This window comes from Mauremys mutica, chromosome 8 (assembly GCF_020497125.1).
Source record: "Mauremys mutica isolate MM-2020 ecotype Southern chromosome 8, ASM2049712v1, whole genome shotgun sequence".
NCBI lineage: Eukaryota > Metazoa > Chordata > Testudines > Geoemydidae > Mauremys > Mauremys mutica.
This window is the reverse complement of record NC_059079.1, coordinates 78,959,996-78,976,976: the sequence shown is the minus strand read 5'-3', so window position 1 is coordinate 78,976,976 and position 16,981 is coordinate 78,959,996. Positions and strand designations below refer to the sequence as shown.

The 16,981-nt window shown below is 44.2% G+C and overlaps 1 protein-coding gene across 4 annotated transcripts in view; it reads left to right on the top strand.

Moving 5' to 3' along the window:
- The window catches only part of RANBP17 (RAN binding protein 17), a 279,011-nt gene that overhangs the window by 190,309 nt on the left and 71,721 nt on the right, over positions 1–16,981 (top strand). For 3 of the 4 annotated variants that reach the window (XM_045027071.1, XM_045027070.1, XM_045027072.1), the window contains exons 20-21: positions 1,557–1,645; positions 15,474–15,581. In XM_045027071.1, the coding sequence (XP_044883006.1) occupies positions 1,557–1,645; positions 15,474–15,581 (197 nt within the window). Of the gene's footprint in view, positions 1–1,556; positions 1,646–3,544; positions 3,593–15,473; positions 15,582–16,981 lie in introns of all 4 variants that reach the window. The other variant, XM_045027073.1, reaches the window with a different exon arrangement.

Here is a 16,981-nt window from a genome sequence, read left to right as displayed (position 1 = left end):
TGTTTAATAGGAGATGTGCAGTGTTGCTGTGAAGTTTTTTTACATAGGCCACACATCTGCTAAACACTTATTTTCCACATGGAAGAATAAGTATATTAAATGCCAAAAAGTAGGTGAATGTCATGTTAATATTATCATTTTAGGTCCCAATTCTGCATGATGCTGAGCATTTCCTGTGAGGTAACCTCAACTCAAGTTAATGAGAATTGAGGGCTCTGAGCATCTTGCATGTTCAGGTCATTTGCACACTCAGAAATCAGGAAATCCAAATGATAAGGTTCTCATACTAACCTTTATTTACCCGTGTTTCACATAGGACCCAAATTACCCTCAGAAAAACCTCTGCAACTCCCATTGAAGTCAATTGGACTAGTGCGTGCATATCTGAAAGTAGAATTCAGGCCTTGTGTAAGCTAACATTTAGTAGCACAACAAATAATTTACAGCACTCCATTCATTCTGTGGGTGGATTAAAGTTAATATGAGATCCTTATCTTTTGCATTTCTGGATTTACGAATATTTAACATTGTTGCCAAATGCTACTTTATTGAAAGTTTTATATTTAGTTTCTCTTGATATTTTTACAAAAATGAAAAAAGATTAACACATTAATTCCCCCTATTGGTTTCTCTGTGTGCTTCCACAATTGTTTAGTGAAACCCTGCAGTTATATGGTACTTCATAATGGAGCCGAAATACAAACCACGCCTACAACACCAAACTAACACTCATACTACATATTTCTGTTGGTCAGTACTCCACTAATCAGTATGGAATTTTAACTGTAGTGGAAATTTCATGTAGTGTATGTTTAAAACTAATTTTTTATTCACTTATTATTTGTTAATTCTTAAAATGTATGCCACTTGCCTGAAAACCAGTCCTTTATGAGGATTGCCACCTGGGAACTTTCAGCTATTTTTCATTTATGTCTGTACCCCAAAAACAGTTTAAAAATATTTTTACAGGGGGAGGGAAGTATATTTTTTTCTGTCACAGAATTTACTAAAAATGGGTGAATGGGTTTTGCTCAACATTTTAAAAAAAATATTTTTTGACTGAGAAAATATCTGAAAATAATTTTTCAGAAGGATATAAGCATATGAAAATGGAGTATAATAGAAGTCTCAATGTAACCTTAACAGTAGGTTTTTTTGAGTATCCATTAGTCTTATACCTCACATAAAATAATGCCAGCTCAAGTTAACTTTTTATTATTAGTGTTGTTATTTGAATATATTCATGCAAGAAGCACTTTTAAACTTTAATATGCAGCATTCATATATTATATTTTAGTTTGCCTTAGTCAAAGGTACAGTAAATTGAGTAACCTAAAATGTTCCCTAAGCATTTTGTTAGCATTACCACCATAAAACTTGGGCAGATTTTTTTGATATATATAAAAGAACCTATGGTTTTCTATAGAGAAGGATTTGAGCGAGACATTTAAACTAATGAATCAAAATCAGATATGTGGTCATTATTGGCTGATTATTACTCCATCTGCTCTGTGCTAACGTGAAAATCAATTACTGTGTCTCTTTCCCACTGACAGCGTATGTTGATCGGGCTGGCAAGAGATCTTCGAGGGATTGCCTTTGCACTGAACACAAAGACCAGCTACACCATGCTGTTTGACTGGATGTATCCTTATTACACTATGACAATACCAGCTCTGTGCACAGAGGGATACCAGGCCCCTTGCATTAGTTTAATAGTGTGGCACAGTGGGGAAGAGGAAACAAAGCTAAATGAACTAATGTGTAATCAGCTAAAATTACAGCACAATGGCAACCATGCAGTTAACTGGGAGGGCAGCATTTGGAGAGAAACCACAGAGAGGTCACTTTTTTGTGGTATCATACTAATATCCCAAATATACTTAAATGGTTCCCCTCCCTCTCCCAAGCCTGTGATGTTTCCATAAACATACGTTGGCTCGAACGCAAAATATAATGTACCTACATATGGTTAAAAATGACAGCAAAAACTGCTAAAAAAAAAAAAAAATGTTGCTTCCCAAGTATTAATCCAGGGGGAGCTCCGTATCTAGTATGATCTGGTCTTTCATTTAGCCAATAAGTATCCACTTACGTCTGTTTTATTAATATCATGACACACACACTTTTCTTGATGAGAAGACAACAGCTATATTGCAAAAATAAATGATAATCTAGAGTTACAGTTTTTCTCAATATGCAAAGATCAGGACTACTGTATTTATTTTAATATACTGGTATACTTTTTTACTGCTGTGTTCAAGTATCTAATAATACCCACTAGTATTTTGTTAGTACAACAGGGAGGTCTTTGATGTTTTTTAATAAGTGTATCAGTCATAAATTTTGTCATTTCAGTCATAGAATCATATTAATAAACTCACTATCCAAATATATAGTCAGATGAGTATAACAGTTTGTATGATTTAGACCTACTATGCATGATTGCTGTATATTTGTTTATTATATGGGTAAAATAACATACAAATACAATATTGTGTTTTATTAAAAACGGGGGCTTTGAAATGGGATAATTTTAAACAAATGCTGAAAGTGTACTGTACACTGATAATCTGTTTGGAGAACACAGAACAGTATATCTTTCTAGAATTGTGACCAGGAATATCATTGAATATGGGCAAAAAGGTAGGAAGGCTGAGCCTGTGTTATGATCTGATCCAACTTCCACTGAAATCAATGGACAGACTCCCATGGGAGTGGGATCAAGCCATTCTCAAGAACTTTGTGTGCTTTCAAGTCAGACAGTGTGTGGAATCAAGGCCTAAGAAAATAAGAGGCCTCATCCTAACTCTATTTGAAATCAATGGAAAACTCCATTTAATTTCAACAGTAACAGATGGAGCCACAAACTACTAAAATCAGGATGTAAGTGTATAAATTTTATGACACTGTCACACTTACATTATTAAACCTGAAAGAAATTTAAAATTCTAAAGTTTACTTTTTATACTTTGTTCAGCATGGGCAGGAAAGAGAGATTACTATCAATTTAATTTTCAATAAATTTCATTTTCTGTTTCCTCTGCATTAAGCCAATGTTCATAGATTCTAAGCCTAAAGGAGACCATTGTGATCATCTAGTCTGACCTCCTCTTTAACATGGGCCTTAGAACTGTCCCAAAGTAATTCCTAGAGCAGATCTTTTTAGAAAAACAGCCAGTCTTGATTTTAAAAATTGTCCGTGATGGAGAATCCACCTCTCCCCTTGATAAATTGTTGCAATGGTTAATTATGCTCTCAAAAAATGTATGCTTTATTTTCAGTCTGAATTTGTCTAGCTTCAACTTCCAGCCATTGGATCATGTTATACCTTTCTTTGCTAGACTGAAGAACCCATTATTAAATATTTGTTCCCAGTGTAAATACTTAGAGACTGTAATCAAGCCACCCCTTTACTGTCTCTTTGTAAAGCTAAATAGAAGTTTTTGAATATAGCCCTTTAAGGCATGTTTTCTAATCCTTTAATCATTCTCATGGCTCCTCTCTGAACTCTCTCCAATTTATCAACATCTTTCTAGAATAGTGGGGACCAGAACTGGCTGAGGTATTCCAATCAACATCAAAGAAAAAGGTAAAATAACCTACTGTAACTTCTTTACTCCTATTCGAAGTGTGGCAATGTTTGCATTGCAAATAGTATAGGGAAATATGTAAATTCAAACAGAGCCAGATTGAGGTCTCCTACAAGGAAATCTTCGGGTTTGGAGATGAATTCCAGCCAGAGTTTTCCTCAGGTCATTCTATTGGTGGTGATCACAAAGTTTTTACCCCTTTGCAGAATGACCAGGGTCATCCACTGCTCAGAAACCCACAGATCTCCTCACTGCCCTAATGATCCCTACTCCCCTGTCTTGCTGCTCCTGTGGAACCATACTGCCAGGACTCTCCAGCCTCTGGCTGTCCCAGGACCCACCCTTTTTACGAAGAGATGGGTTGTGTAAGAAAGGAAATGGAGCCTCAGGCTGTATTAGGCAATTCTCATTTGTCAGTCCTATGTTCTCTCCCTGATCAAAACTGCAAAGCTTCCTTTGTGGGACCAGGAATGGTGGAGGGGATTGCAATATAGGGGTGGCTGATCTCCACTCCTTTTGCAAAAGATAGATCCATGCCTGGAGGGTCAACATAACATAGAAATCACCATGCTGAGTCAGAACAATGATCCATCTAGCCCAGTATCCTGTCTTCCAACAGGAACAAGGCAATTACAATTGGTCCATTCCCTGTCATCCAGACCCAGTTTCTAGCAGTCATAGGTTTAGAGACATCCGGAGCATGGGGTTGCGTCCCTAACTGTCTTGGCTAATAGCCATGGATGGACCTATCCTCCATTTACCTAATTCTTTTTTTGAACCCATTCAGTCCACTCCACACCTGAATCCAGGATGGTTTCCATTGTTTTTAATTTCCTGAACACCTGTTCTTAATAGTAAATTTATTTTATTTTTTTTACACAAACCCTGGATGTTTTATTTGGACTGCCAGACAGCATTCCTTTAATTGACCTTAACAATAAAAAGATTAATATATACACAGTAAGAGGAATTAATTTGTCCAAGGCTTTTCTGAGTCCGCTTGTTTTCTATATTCAGTTGCTTCTTTTCCCTCACATATCTGTACACAGGGACACAGAAAATATTCCCCTATCACCTTTGGCTGTAAACAAACAAACAAATTCATGCTTCTGTTCAGTGCATTTAGCTTCTGCTGGGTCCAACTCCATCCTCATATTGATCTTAGTATTATGGCAGAGTAAGCTGCCATCATGTCAACTCCTATTTACTGGATCTAAAGGGTGTAAGTTACAATGGTATGTGTGGTGAGGAGGGGAGAAAGAGGTTTCTTTTAATTTGGATAGGTATTTTTATACTTAATTAACATTGTAGTATATAAATTAATAACCTTTAAGTGTTGATTTGTATGTGTTGACATGCTACAATTGTAACTGCCCAAGTCTAATAATTAGTTGTTTTCAAACAAATATTCCCCTGGTTTGAAAGCCTTAAAGTGAAACTAACTATAAACAAAAACGAAACTGACTTAAATGATAGTCATTACCTAAACTCAGAGAAATGCAGCAAATAAGCAGTATAAATAGACAAGAGAAAATTTTTAGTTTTAATAATCTAAGATGTTAGGTAAATAAAGGAGGTTGTTCGGAAGCATTAATTTTAAATCAGTGGTATCAGAGTTCAGTGGTTAATATAATACTTTATCTCAAGTGTGACTGGAAATATTATGATTCTAATCTCTTCCCATTGATTTCAAGAGAGTTACACATATAATGAACCTTTGAGGATCAAACCTTTAATTTTTTAAGTTGTTCCAGTTTTAGGTCATAGTTTTCCTCTATCTTATTTCTGATTTGAATAAGTATCTGGAAATTTTACTTTTGTCCAGTAGATGGCAAAAATGAGCAGAAATGAATTATTTTAAGTCTCTTGGTTTGTTTTTGATCTGGAAACTGTTGTGTCCTATATTTTAACATAGATTATGCTGATATTAGGGTCATGGTTTGGAGGTGAATTGTCAGTATGCTGAAAGCTGTGTTAGATTGCCAAATAGGGTTGTTTTGTAGCAGGCTTGCTTATACTAATTGAGTTTCTGTAGCAAATCAGGCTCCTTGGAAAAAGGCCAAAGGCTTTTCATAATTGTATTGACAGGAAAATGAATATGATAAATGGTGTTCATTCAGTTGAGACAAGATTTATTGTTTTCCTCTGGGCAACGGATGAAGAGCAAATATTTATAATAATAGTAAAATTTGTTTTAAAAAGTTGTATTATTCAATCTCTCAAAAGGCTTTATTAAAATATTTCCAAATATTTTTAAGTATTTTCCAATGGTAACGTTCGGGAACTTCCCAGAGAATTCCATTAATGAAAGATGAATAAGTAGATGATACAAAAATAAATAAATAAATATCCTGGATATGAAAGTCATTTATTCTTCCTGAAATATTGATATGTCAAGTTGTCAATGATGATTCCAGTATTACAGCTTCTGAAAGTTAATATGCCTTTTATATTCAGAAATGTGGTTTGTGTAATTTGTAGGGCAGGCCTAAACATGCAGGTGAAACCTTCTATAAAAGCATGACCTGTTTGGAGTAAAATCAGAATCCATTTTTATTAATGGAGATTATCCCACTGATAAAATATTTTGTTTTGCTATTGACTTCAAGATGATGTTTGTAAAATGTGAGTGTATTACCTGTATTACTCTACAGTGACAGCAAGCTGAAGTTTAAGGTCCCCGATCTGTCCGTGGGGAGCTGGTGCAGGATCAGGGTTGTACCCAGATATTTTGTTACTCTCAATCAGTATTTCTTAAAACTAGTTGGGTACCCCCTTGGTAAATTTTTCAACTGTTTCTGTTAATTGACATCAATTATTTAATGAACTTTAATGCTTGTGAAATAAGCAAGTTTGTAGTAAGAAAATGTCTTGCCGGACTTAAATTACCTTATTAGGCTGACTCAGGGTTTTAGTCAGCAAAGCTAAAGTAATATTAGTATATGAAAAAGATGGTGTTCTGTGTTTGGAGTTTCCTCTCTACTAGTCATTCACACAGTCCCCTTTCTTATATTGATGTTTATTTGAGAATGTGCCCCTTCTTTATGTGAACTTACAAGTAGGTGTGGAACATTTTGTTTTAAATAACCAATATACTTCTGTTTTTAAATCACTCTTCTAATAAATATCTAAAGATTCATCTCCTGTATCCTTAAAAAAATAATTCCATATGCACGGGCATGAGACATTTTATAAGACTGTATGCAGAGGATTAGTCAAGAAAAATACTCACATTTTTATATAAGCAATAGTGTTTCCCGTTTAAAACCATTATAGTTTTTTAAAGTATTAAATTGTCATATTTTTTTCCAATTAGTGTATAAGTTAAGTGCTGATTTAGAAGAGCTAGACAATCAGTTCTAGATATTTCAGCCCTATATCCACAGGGGCAGAGGCAGTATAAGGTTTTCCTTTAAGCAACCAGCCTTTCCTCTGCATCCAGTCTTTAACCTGTCATAGAGAGCCCCTTAGTGTCCCTTGCATTGATAGATTCTATGATGATGGTCACTTATGTACATTAGCGTACTAAAGCTGATTTTATTTTAAGTTGCCATTATTATATATTTGTCTGACTGTAGCACTTAGGAGCTCTAGTCTTGGACCAAGATCCCATTGAGCTAGGTGCTGTACAAACCCAGACCAAAAACACGGTCCCTGCCCCAAAGATCCTTCGCTGTTTGCATTTCACTCACCTTGGACAACGAAAATCAGTTAGTCAGTTTCGCTTCGTGAATTAGCAGAATTCCCCAATGGTTGAGCATATAAACACTGCAGATGGGTGTTTAAAAACAAGTCCAAACTGTTTTCACTGGAATTTTTAAAAATAATAAATCTTGGAAATATTTTTCTTGACCCCAAGTTTTGTAAAATCTGGTGGTTCTTCGAGTGCTTGCTCATATCGATTCCAATTAGGTGTGTGCGCGCCGCGTGCACGTTCGTCCGAAGATTTTTACCCTAGCAACACTCGCTGGGTCGCCCCCTGGAGTGGCACCGCTATAGTGCAGAATATATACCCCCGACCCAACGGCCCTTCAGTTCCTTCTTACCGCCCATGTCGGTCGTTGGAACAGTGAAGCGTGGCTTAGCTGACCTCCACTTCCCTAGCTACTCGTAGTTCTCTCGTTAATTCTTGTATATATAGTTCAGATTTATATAGTTGTAGTTAACTTTATTCGTTTATAGTATAGTTAGTGTATATAGTTCAGAGGGGTTCGGGGATTATCCCCTTCCCCGCACCCGGTGCCGGGGCCTATGCCCGGTTCACCGAGTTTCAAACCATGCTCGGCCTGCCACAAGCCGATGCCAACAGGAGATCCCCACGATTCCTGTCTTAAGTGCCTCGGGGAATCTCACCTAACCGATAAGTGCCGCATTTGTAAGGCCTTTAAGCCGAGAACAAAAAAGGAGCGGGACTTCCGTCTCAAGCAGCTCCTGAGGGAGGCAGCTCTTACTCCTCCGCTCTCGGCACCGAGCGCTGGACAGTCTTCAAGAAGCGCTCCCTCGGCACCGGCTCGCGCCGGTACCGCCAAGGCCTCTCGGCACCGGCCGTCGCCGGCACTGACGTCCGCTCGGCACCGATCCCTCTCCCCGAGGGCGAAGAGGTACAAGACTCCTGCTGTGTCCGCACCGCCTGCTCAGCAGCCAGAGCGCTCTACTAAGTCAGACCGCCCGGCACCGATACCTGCTGTGGCATCAACAACATCGGCACCGTCGATTCCGGCCACGCAAGAGCCATCGAGTCCGGTGCCTGAAAGCTCCCCGCTGCAAGCCATGATTGAGCTCACTATTCCCTCCACGCCGGAGACATTTTCCACGGCGAGGGAGTTGATTGCAATGACGGAGTCTACACTGCCTCAACCCCCGGCACCGCCTGTGCGGGTTATACAGTCGATCGGCAAGCCTGCCTTGATCAGAGCACCGTCCATCGGCACCGCAGAGTGGCACCGTTCACGATCGCAGTCCCGCAGACGCTCTCGGTCCCGTTGCCGATCCAGGTCCCGACGCCGCTCGCAGTCCCGGCACCGTTCTCCATTTCGGTACCGGTCGTACTCGCAGCACCGGTCAGCGTCCCGTTTGCCGGCCCAGTACACTCGGCACCGATCCAGCTCCCGGCACCACTCCAGGCACCGTGACTCTCGTAGCCACTCCCGTCGTCGAGCCTCGAGATCTCGGTCGACCTCCCGGCACCGCTCCGGTCGCAGGTCCCGATCTCGCTCCCGGTACCGGTATGCCTCCCGGTGCCGCGTCGAGCAACGCCAGCTAGACAGGGAGACTCTGCCCAGGGCTTTTCAGCTCCTCTATGGCCATCCAGACATGCATCAGTGTCGTCCCACGCGGGCAGTTCATACGCACAGGACCGTGATTCGGATGTGCCCACCAGAGTCTTCCAGGAGCCCCAGGCCCAGGACCCTGGCCCCCATCAGTGGTCATTCTGGACACCATGGGTGTACCACCAGGCCCAAGGCATACCTGTGATCCCATCTCGCTCTGTTCCGTCAGAGCACCGGGTGCCAGAAGCGACAGTTAGCCGTCCCCCTCCGACCGGTACGGAGGAAGCCCCGGCTCAGCCACCGGACTCCCAGATCCCACTGGAACAGGAGGTCGTCCACGCAGGACCCGCTTGTCCCCGGCCTTTCTTCTTCCTCCTCCCCAGATGAGGCGGTGGCAGGAACGTCCTCCTCGGGCCCTCCTCCAATCGACTTGAGGGCCCATCAGGACCTCCTGAGACAGGTGGCACTCAATATGAACCTCCAAGTGGAGGAAGTCTCGGAGATAGAGGATCCGGTCATAGACATTCTGTCGGCTGACACCCCCACTAGAGTGGCCCTACCGTTCATTCGGATGATCCAAGCCAATGCGGATACCATCTGGCAGTCTCCAGCCTCTATCCTGCCCGCGGCCAGGGGAGTCGAACGCAAGTACATGGTACCCTCCAGGGGGTACGAGTACCTATATGTACATCCTCCCCCTTGCTCCCTTGTCGTCCAGTCCGTCAGTGAAAGGGAACACCATGGCCAACAGGCACCAGCCCCTAAATCGAAGGAGGCTAGGCGAATGGACTTACTGGGCCGTAAAGTGTACTCGGCAGGGGCCCTGCAACTCCGCGTAGCAAACCAGCAAGCCCTGCTTAGCCGCTACAATTACAACACCTGGGCGGCAGTGGGCAAGTTTACGGAGTTGGTTCCTCAGGACTCCCGTCAAGAGTTGGCTGCTCTCCTGGAAGAAGGGAAGAAAGTGGTGAGAACTTCCCTCCAGGCCTTGTTGGATGCAGCTGACTCCGCTGCCAGGACTCTGGCCTCGGGTGTTGCCATGAGGCACATTTCATGGCTCCAGGTGTCAGGCCTTCCCCCGGAGCTGCAGCATACTATACAGGACTTGCCCTTCGATGGCAAAGGCCTGTTCTCTGAAAAAACTGACCCTAGGCTACAAAGCCTAAAGGACAGCAGGGTCACTATGCGCTCTCTTGGCATGCACACGCCGGTGACTCAGCGCCGGCCTTTCCGTCCCCAGCCCCACCGCCCTTACCCTGCGCCTAGACAAAGACAGGACTTTGGCAGAAGGTGTGGCCAAGGCGGTCGTAGGCGTCAGTCAGGGCCCCAAGGGGGCCAAAATCAGGGTCCCTCTAAACCACCAGCGGGGCCAAAGCCAAACTTTTGAAGGCACGCTCGAGGACAGCGTACCAGTTATTACCCAGGATCCGTTCCCTCCCTTTTACAACCGCCTCTCCTTTTTCCTCCCTGCTTGGTCCCATCTAACCTCAGATCGTTGGGTCCTACGCACTGTGGAACTTGGGTACCACCTCCAGTTTATTTCACCTCCCACCCTCCATCCTCATCCCTCTTCAGGGACCCCTCTCACGAGCAATTCCTCTTGCAAGAGGTGCGGATGCTCCTCGCCATCGGAGCTATAGAGGAGGTACCAAAGGACGAAAGGGGCAAGGGGTTCTACTCCCGCTATTTCCTAATCCCCAAGGCAAAGGGAGGTCTCAGACCTATCCTAGACCTGCGGGAACTCAACAAGTTCATGATAAAGCTGAAGTTCCGCATGGTATCCCTGGGAACCATCATCCCATCCTTGGATCCCGGAGACTGGTATGCCGCCCTCGATATGAAGGACGCGTATTTTCACGTCGCCATTTATCCTCCACACAGAAGGTACCTCCAGTTTGTGGCCAACCGTCAACATTTCCAGTTTATGGTCCTTCTGTTTGGCCTCTCTACAGCCCCAAGAGTATTCACAAAGTGTATGGCTGTAGTCGCCGCCTCCCTCCGCCGCCATCGGATACATGTTTTTCCGTATCTAGACGATTGGCTCATTCGAGGGACCTCCAAGGCCCAAGTTACCCGTCATGTGGGCATCGTCAAGGACCTATTCCTGCATCTAGGCCTGATGATCAATATAGAGAAATCCACTCTGATTCCCACACAGAGAATAGAATTAATTGGGGCCATCCTGGACTCCAATCTCGCCAGAGCCTGCTTACCTCAGCCTCGGTTTCAGGTGATGGCAACAATTATACAAGGTCTACAGAACTTCACGACAACTTCCGCTCGCACTTGCCTAGGTCTCCTGGGTCACATGGCTGCCTGCACGTTCGTAACCAAACATGCCAGGCTTCGCCTCCGTCCACTCCAATCGTGGCTCACCTCAGTATACCACCCAAGCAGAGACAGCATAGACATGATCGTCACGATCCCCCCGAGCATCCTAGGCTCCCTCGACTGGTGGTCGACGCCCTCCCTGGTGTGTGCAGGGATGCCATTCCAACCGCCTCAGCCCTCGGTGTCCCTGACAATGGACGCGTCATCTCTCGGCTGGGGTGCTCACCTCGGTCAGCTTTGCACCAAGGCCTTTGGTCAGCTCAAGAGCTGGCCTTGCACATCAATGTCCGAGAGCTGAGAGCAGTCCACCTTGCATGCCAGGCGTTTCAGCAGCACCTACAAGGCCGTTGTGTCTCAGTGTTCACAGATAACACGACAGCCATGCATTACATAAACAAGCAGGGAGGAGCACGGTCCTCCCCTCTTTGTCAGGAAGCCATCCAGCTCTGGGACTTCTGCATAGCCCAATCGATAGACCTGGTAGCATCCTTTCTCCCAGGGGTCCGGAACACTCTGGTGGATCGCCTCAGCAGATCCTTCCTGTCTCACGAGTGGTCGATTCGTCCGGAAGTGGGGCTTTCCCCGCATAGACCTCGTCGCTTCTCGCGAGAACAGGAAGTGCCAGACGTTCTGCTCATTCCAAGGACTCTCCACGGGCTCGATCTCGGACGCTTTTCTGATGCCGTGGATGAGCCATCTGCTGTACGCTGTTCCACCGTTCCTGCTGGTTCACAGGGTCCTGCTAAAACTCCTCAGGGACAGAGCGCACCTGATCATGATTGCTCCAGCATGGCCCAGGCAGCACTGGTACACCATGTTGCTAGACCGGTTGATAGCCAACCCGATTCCCCTGCCTCTCCGCCCAGACCTCATAACGCAGGATCACGGCAGACTTCACCACCCAGACCTGCAATCCCTGCACCTCACAGCATGGCTGCTGCATGGCTAAACCGATCCGAGTTACGTTGCTCTGCCTCGGTACAACAGGTACTCCTGGGTAGTAGGAAATCTTCCACTCAGTTAACATATCTGGCCAAGTGGGAGCGTTTCTCCTGCTGGTGCGAAACGCACAATGTTACTCCCACCGAGGTCCCGATCCATTCCATCTTGGACTACCTCTGGTCTCTCAAACAGCAGGGCCTGGCGGTGTCATCATTGAGGGTGCACTTGGCAGCCATCTCTACCTTCCACCCAGGGGAGAGTGGCCGCTCTGTTTTCTCACACCCTATGGTTTCAGGTTCCTCAAGGGCTTGGAGCGCTTATACCCCCAAGTTCGCCGCCCCGCCCAAACCTGGGACCTCAACCTGGTTCTAACCAGACTTATGACTGCCCCATTCAAGCCACTGGCAACCTGCTCACTGCTATACCTGTCCTGGAAGACAGCTTTCCTCGTAGCCATTACATTGGCCAGACGAATCTCCGAGCTTCGGGCTCTCACGGTGGACCCACCGTATACTGTGTTTCACAAGGACAAGGTGCAGTTGCGACCACATCTGGCCTTCCTCCCTAAGGTGGTGTCGGCCTTTCATATCAACCAGGATATCTTCCTCCCGGTCTTCTTTCCGAAGCCACACTCATCATGAAGGGAGCAACAATTGCACTCCCTAGACGTCCGTAGGGCACTCGCATTTTATATCGAGCGGACAAAGCCCTTTCACAAAACGCCCCAACTCTTCGTCGCAGTGGCAGACCGAATGAAGGGCCTACCTGTCTCCTCCCAGAGGATTTCTTCGGTGACGTCGTGCATCCGCGCCTGTTATGACTTGGCCCATGTTCCATCGAGCCACCTCACTGCACATTCCACCAGGGCTCAGGCTTCTTCTGCTGCCTTCCTTGCTCAGGTACCCATCCAGGAGATATGTCGCGCAGCTACCTGGTCCTCGGTCAACACCTTTGCTTCACATTATGCACTGGTCCAACAGTCCAGAGATGATGCAGCCTTTGGCTCAGCAGTTTTGCATTCTGCAACATCTCACTCCGACCCCACCGCCTAGGTAAGGCTTGGGAATCACCTAATTGGAATCTATATGAGCAAGCACTCAAAGAAGACAAGACGATTACTCACCTTTGTAATTGTTGTTCTTCGAGATGTGTTGCTCATATCCATTCCAAACCCGCCCTCCTTCCCCTCTGTCGGAGTAGCCGGCAAGAAGGAACTGAAGGGCCGTTGGGTCAGCAGGGGTATATATTCGGTGCTATAGCGGCTCCACTCCAGGGAGTGACCCAGCCAACCCACTGAGTGTTGCTAGGGTAAAAATCTTCCGACGAACGTGCACGCGGCATGCACACACCTAATTGGAATGGATATGAGCAACACATCTCGAAGAATAACAGTTACAAAGGCAAGTAACTGTCTTTTTCTGCCAGTGGATGTAGATGTGACACTTGAACTTTTGAGTTCTGACATCCCCGTTTATATAATGGAGTTGCCAGCTCAGAATGCCCAGTTGTGTCTGTCTCCAGCATGCTGGCTGATTCAGTTTTAGAAGAATTCAAAGATTTCACAAGTGCTCAGCTACAGCTTTGAATGCACTAACAAAAGTGGCTTGTGTTTATAACAGGTTTCAGCAGTAAGTGCAGTTGAACTGGTGCTGAATATGGTTTAAAGTCAAAAGCAAACTGTTCAGCAGCATTTCAGAAACTCTGGTTAAAAGCTGCTCCCTCCACTGATGCTCCAAAAAGCCCCCAGAAACAGTTTGGGCACATAGCACTGTCTCACCACCCCATTTTCTGTTGCTAAATTATTTTAAAAGACCAGTAGAAACACATTGAATATTTTTCTAATGTTACTTTTCCATGTAAACTATTGATGTAGTTGTCACAGGACTGCAGTGTGAGCATTAATGGGAGGGGTTGGCATTCTGCATACTCTGGTATGCATTTGAGAACCCCTGTTCTATGGCCTTGCCCTCTGACAGAGAGAGCCCACTGAGTAGCGTTGAGCAATTACTTTTATCCAAGGGCACTCTCATATGGGGTTCCATATTGGCCCTGTCAGCATATATGAGGCCATTGGGAGTGGCAATAAGGAAGCATGAATTAGGGTGCCTCCTTTATGTGCCTATCCCTCCCAGGCAGCTGGTGCATTTTGAATGCTTTAGCCAGTGTCTGGGTGAGAGTGGTGTGGTTGGGAAGCATTTCCAATAAAACGAAGGTGAAGTTGACAGATTTATGAAAGTAGCTGAAGATATGGCAATGATTGTGTATGCCCCAGAGGGTATTTGACCATGTTTTGTTACTTATGTACACAAGGTGGCTGTCGGATTTGAATCCCAATTATTTGTTTACAGAAATCTTGATGGTAGATGCAACCATGTTAAGTCTGATAAAAAGAAAAGACTTCCTAGAATGGGACAGAAGCAACTCTTTAAAGAGTGTTTCAGATATCAGGCTCTTCTGCTGTATACTGCATATGCCTCCAGAGCCTCAGGCAGATGGCAGCAAAAACTCTCCAGAGTACTAGGACAAACAGACAGAATTAGCCAAAATGCTTTCCTTCTCAGAGACAGCAATATCATTCATCAGCAATGCCACCTATGATGACATTAGTCTCCACCAGAAGGGCCCTATCAACTCAAGGCAGGGCTTGATTAATTTTTCTCCCATTTAAAGTGAAATGTCTTTTGGGGTAAATATTGTCATTTAAAAAACAAAACAAAACCCCTTCCCAAATCCCCAGCAGATAAAAGACCCCCAAGGCAGCTCCAGAAAAGACAATAGGAAATCTTTCCAGCACAAATATAATACGAACTTTCACCGGCTTTCCTGATCCAACTGACCTGTGTTAAGTCTAACAAACATACAGGAAAGGTTGTTCCCTTCACCTCTGTGGCTGAGAAAATAGTTCAGACTCTATGGCCTATTTGGTCCTTGGCGTCCTGTAGAGACTGCCAGCCAGGGTGCCAGTTAATACCAGTTATGGTGGGTGCAGGGAGTTTATGAACGCATCGCCTGCTGGAAATTGGACAGAGCCCAGAAATTAATTTTCTATACACACACAAAGCTCTTTCCTTTGCCTGGAATTATGCCAGTTGTATAAATATTCCAAATATGATTTATTCAATAGCTTACCTATTTTGTACTTAATTTTTTTGATTTCCAAGGGATTTATTTTTCCAGGCACTGACAAACTTGGATATATGGGTCCAGAGCCTCATCTAGGGTAAACTGTCATAGTTCTGTACCTGTCTCACCAATTTACCATAGTGGCGTTGAGCTAAAGTTAATCTGAAAAATATTAATTTTTGGCATTTACATTCTTTAACTCATTTTATGAAAGATACACATCATACCTTCCCATTCTACAAAGAGCTATTGAGCTGTGGTATCGTGAAGCAGCATGTACAACTCCTATCTTGAAGCTTATGGCAGAGCTTCTGCAAAACAGGTAACAAGCATGTGAGAGCTGGGTAAACAATAAGTGGCACTTACTTTGTTCTGTCTACATTTTTATATCATGCCCACTATGGAGGTATCCTGACTTTCTTAACTTTCTCTCTAATGTCTTTTCGGACTGTGCTATGGAACAAGAACTAGAGAGACCACAGCTCCACCAGTGTTCTTGTTTTGATTTGCTACAATGGTAGCCATTAAAAAGTCAACCTTTGAATATGCAACATCGGATAATCTGTGACACTGCATTTATTTACTATTCAAAATAGACTGAAATAAGTCAGATGCATCTCAGGTACCATGATGTGGTAACCATAGTTAAATGTTGACTTTTTAATGGAGATCACTGAAAATAGTTCTCTGTCTAATTTCTGTCTTGTGTTCCCTGCAACCTCTAAGTAACACTAAATGTGCTTTGTGGTTTTAAACATTTGTAACTTACTTTTTCAGTTCCCCTCCAAAGAAAATACAATTTCCACATACATTTGTATGCTGAATGCTTCACTTATTCAGACTGGGAAAGAAAGGCATCTAGGACAACAGTATTTCTAACCAACTTTTATATAACTTTTCCCCGTCTATGAAATCCTCTTGGCACTTGCTGGCTGATGGAAGAGATCCCAGAATGATTTTCTGATCTGATGTAAATACCTTGGATTGCATGTGTTTCAGGCTGTGTCTACACTGCAGTTAAAAATCCGTGGCTGGTCCGTGCCAGCTGACTGGGGCTCATGGGTCTCGGGCTGTTTAATTGCAGTGTAGCCATTCCACTGTAGCCCGAGGTCTGGGACCCTCCCACCTTGCAGGTGTGCTAGAGCCCAGTCTTCAGCTTGAGCCCGAATGTCTACACCACAATTAAACAGCCCTTTAGCCCAAGCCAGCTGGTGCAGGCCAGCTGCAGGTTTTGAATTGCAGTGTAGACATATCCTAAGTGAGTCTTCTGTTATTTGTAGTGCCACAGAACCAGAGCATTTTGTGATACCCTCATGGAATCTGTGGATGCTAAGAGGATTGCCCAAAGGGACAAGAGACTTTGGAAGGGGAAAATGAAAGGGAGCAGGGGGATTAGAGTGATTCTCTGCTGGAGACCCCCATGACCTGTATAGATGAGGCTTTCATCAGAGAAATCTGGGCTTTCCTCAGTTTCTCTTTTTCACTTGCAAGTTCATCTTTAAAAGAAAACAGATTAAAAACTGTTTAAAACAAAACAAAAAATGCTTAACTGAGTACTGGACCACTGGTCCAGATCACTGGTTCTACAAAGTTCAACTCTGCCCCCAAGAAAATTAGGGAGTATCACTGGAGTTTAAGCCCTGAATGTCAACACAGACATTCCAGGTCAGTTCTCAGTGTCTTTTGCATTTGTGGATTGGCTTGCTGTGACATTACCTATTG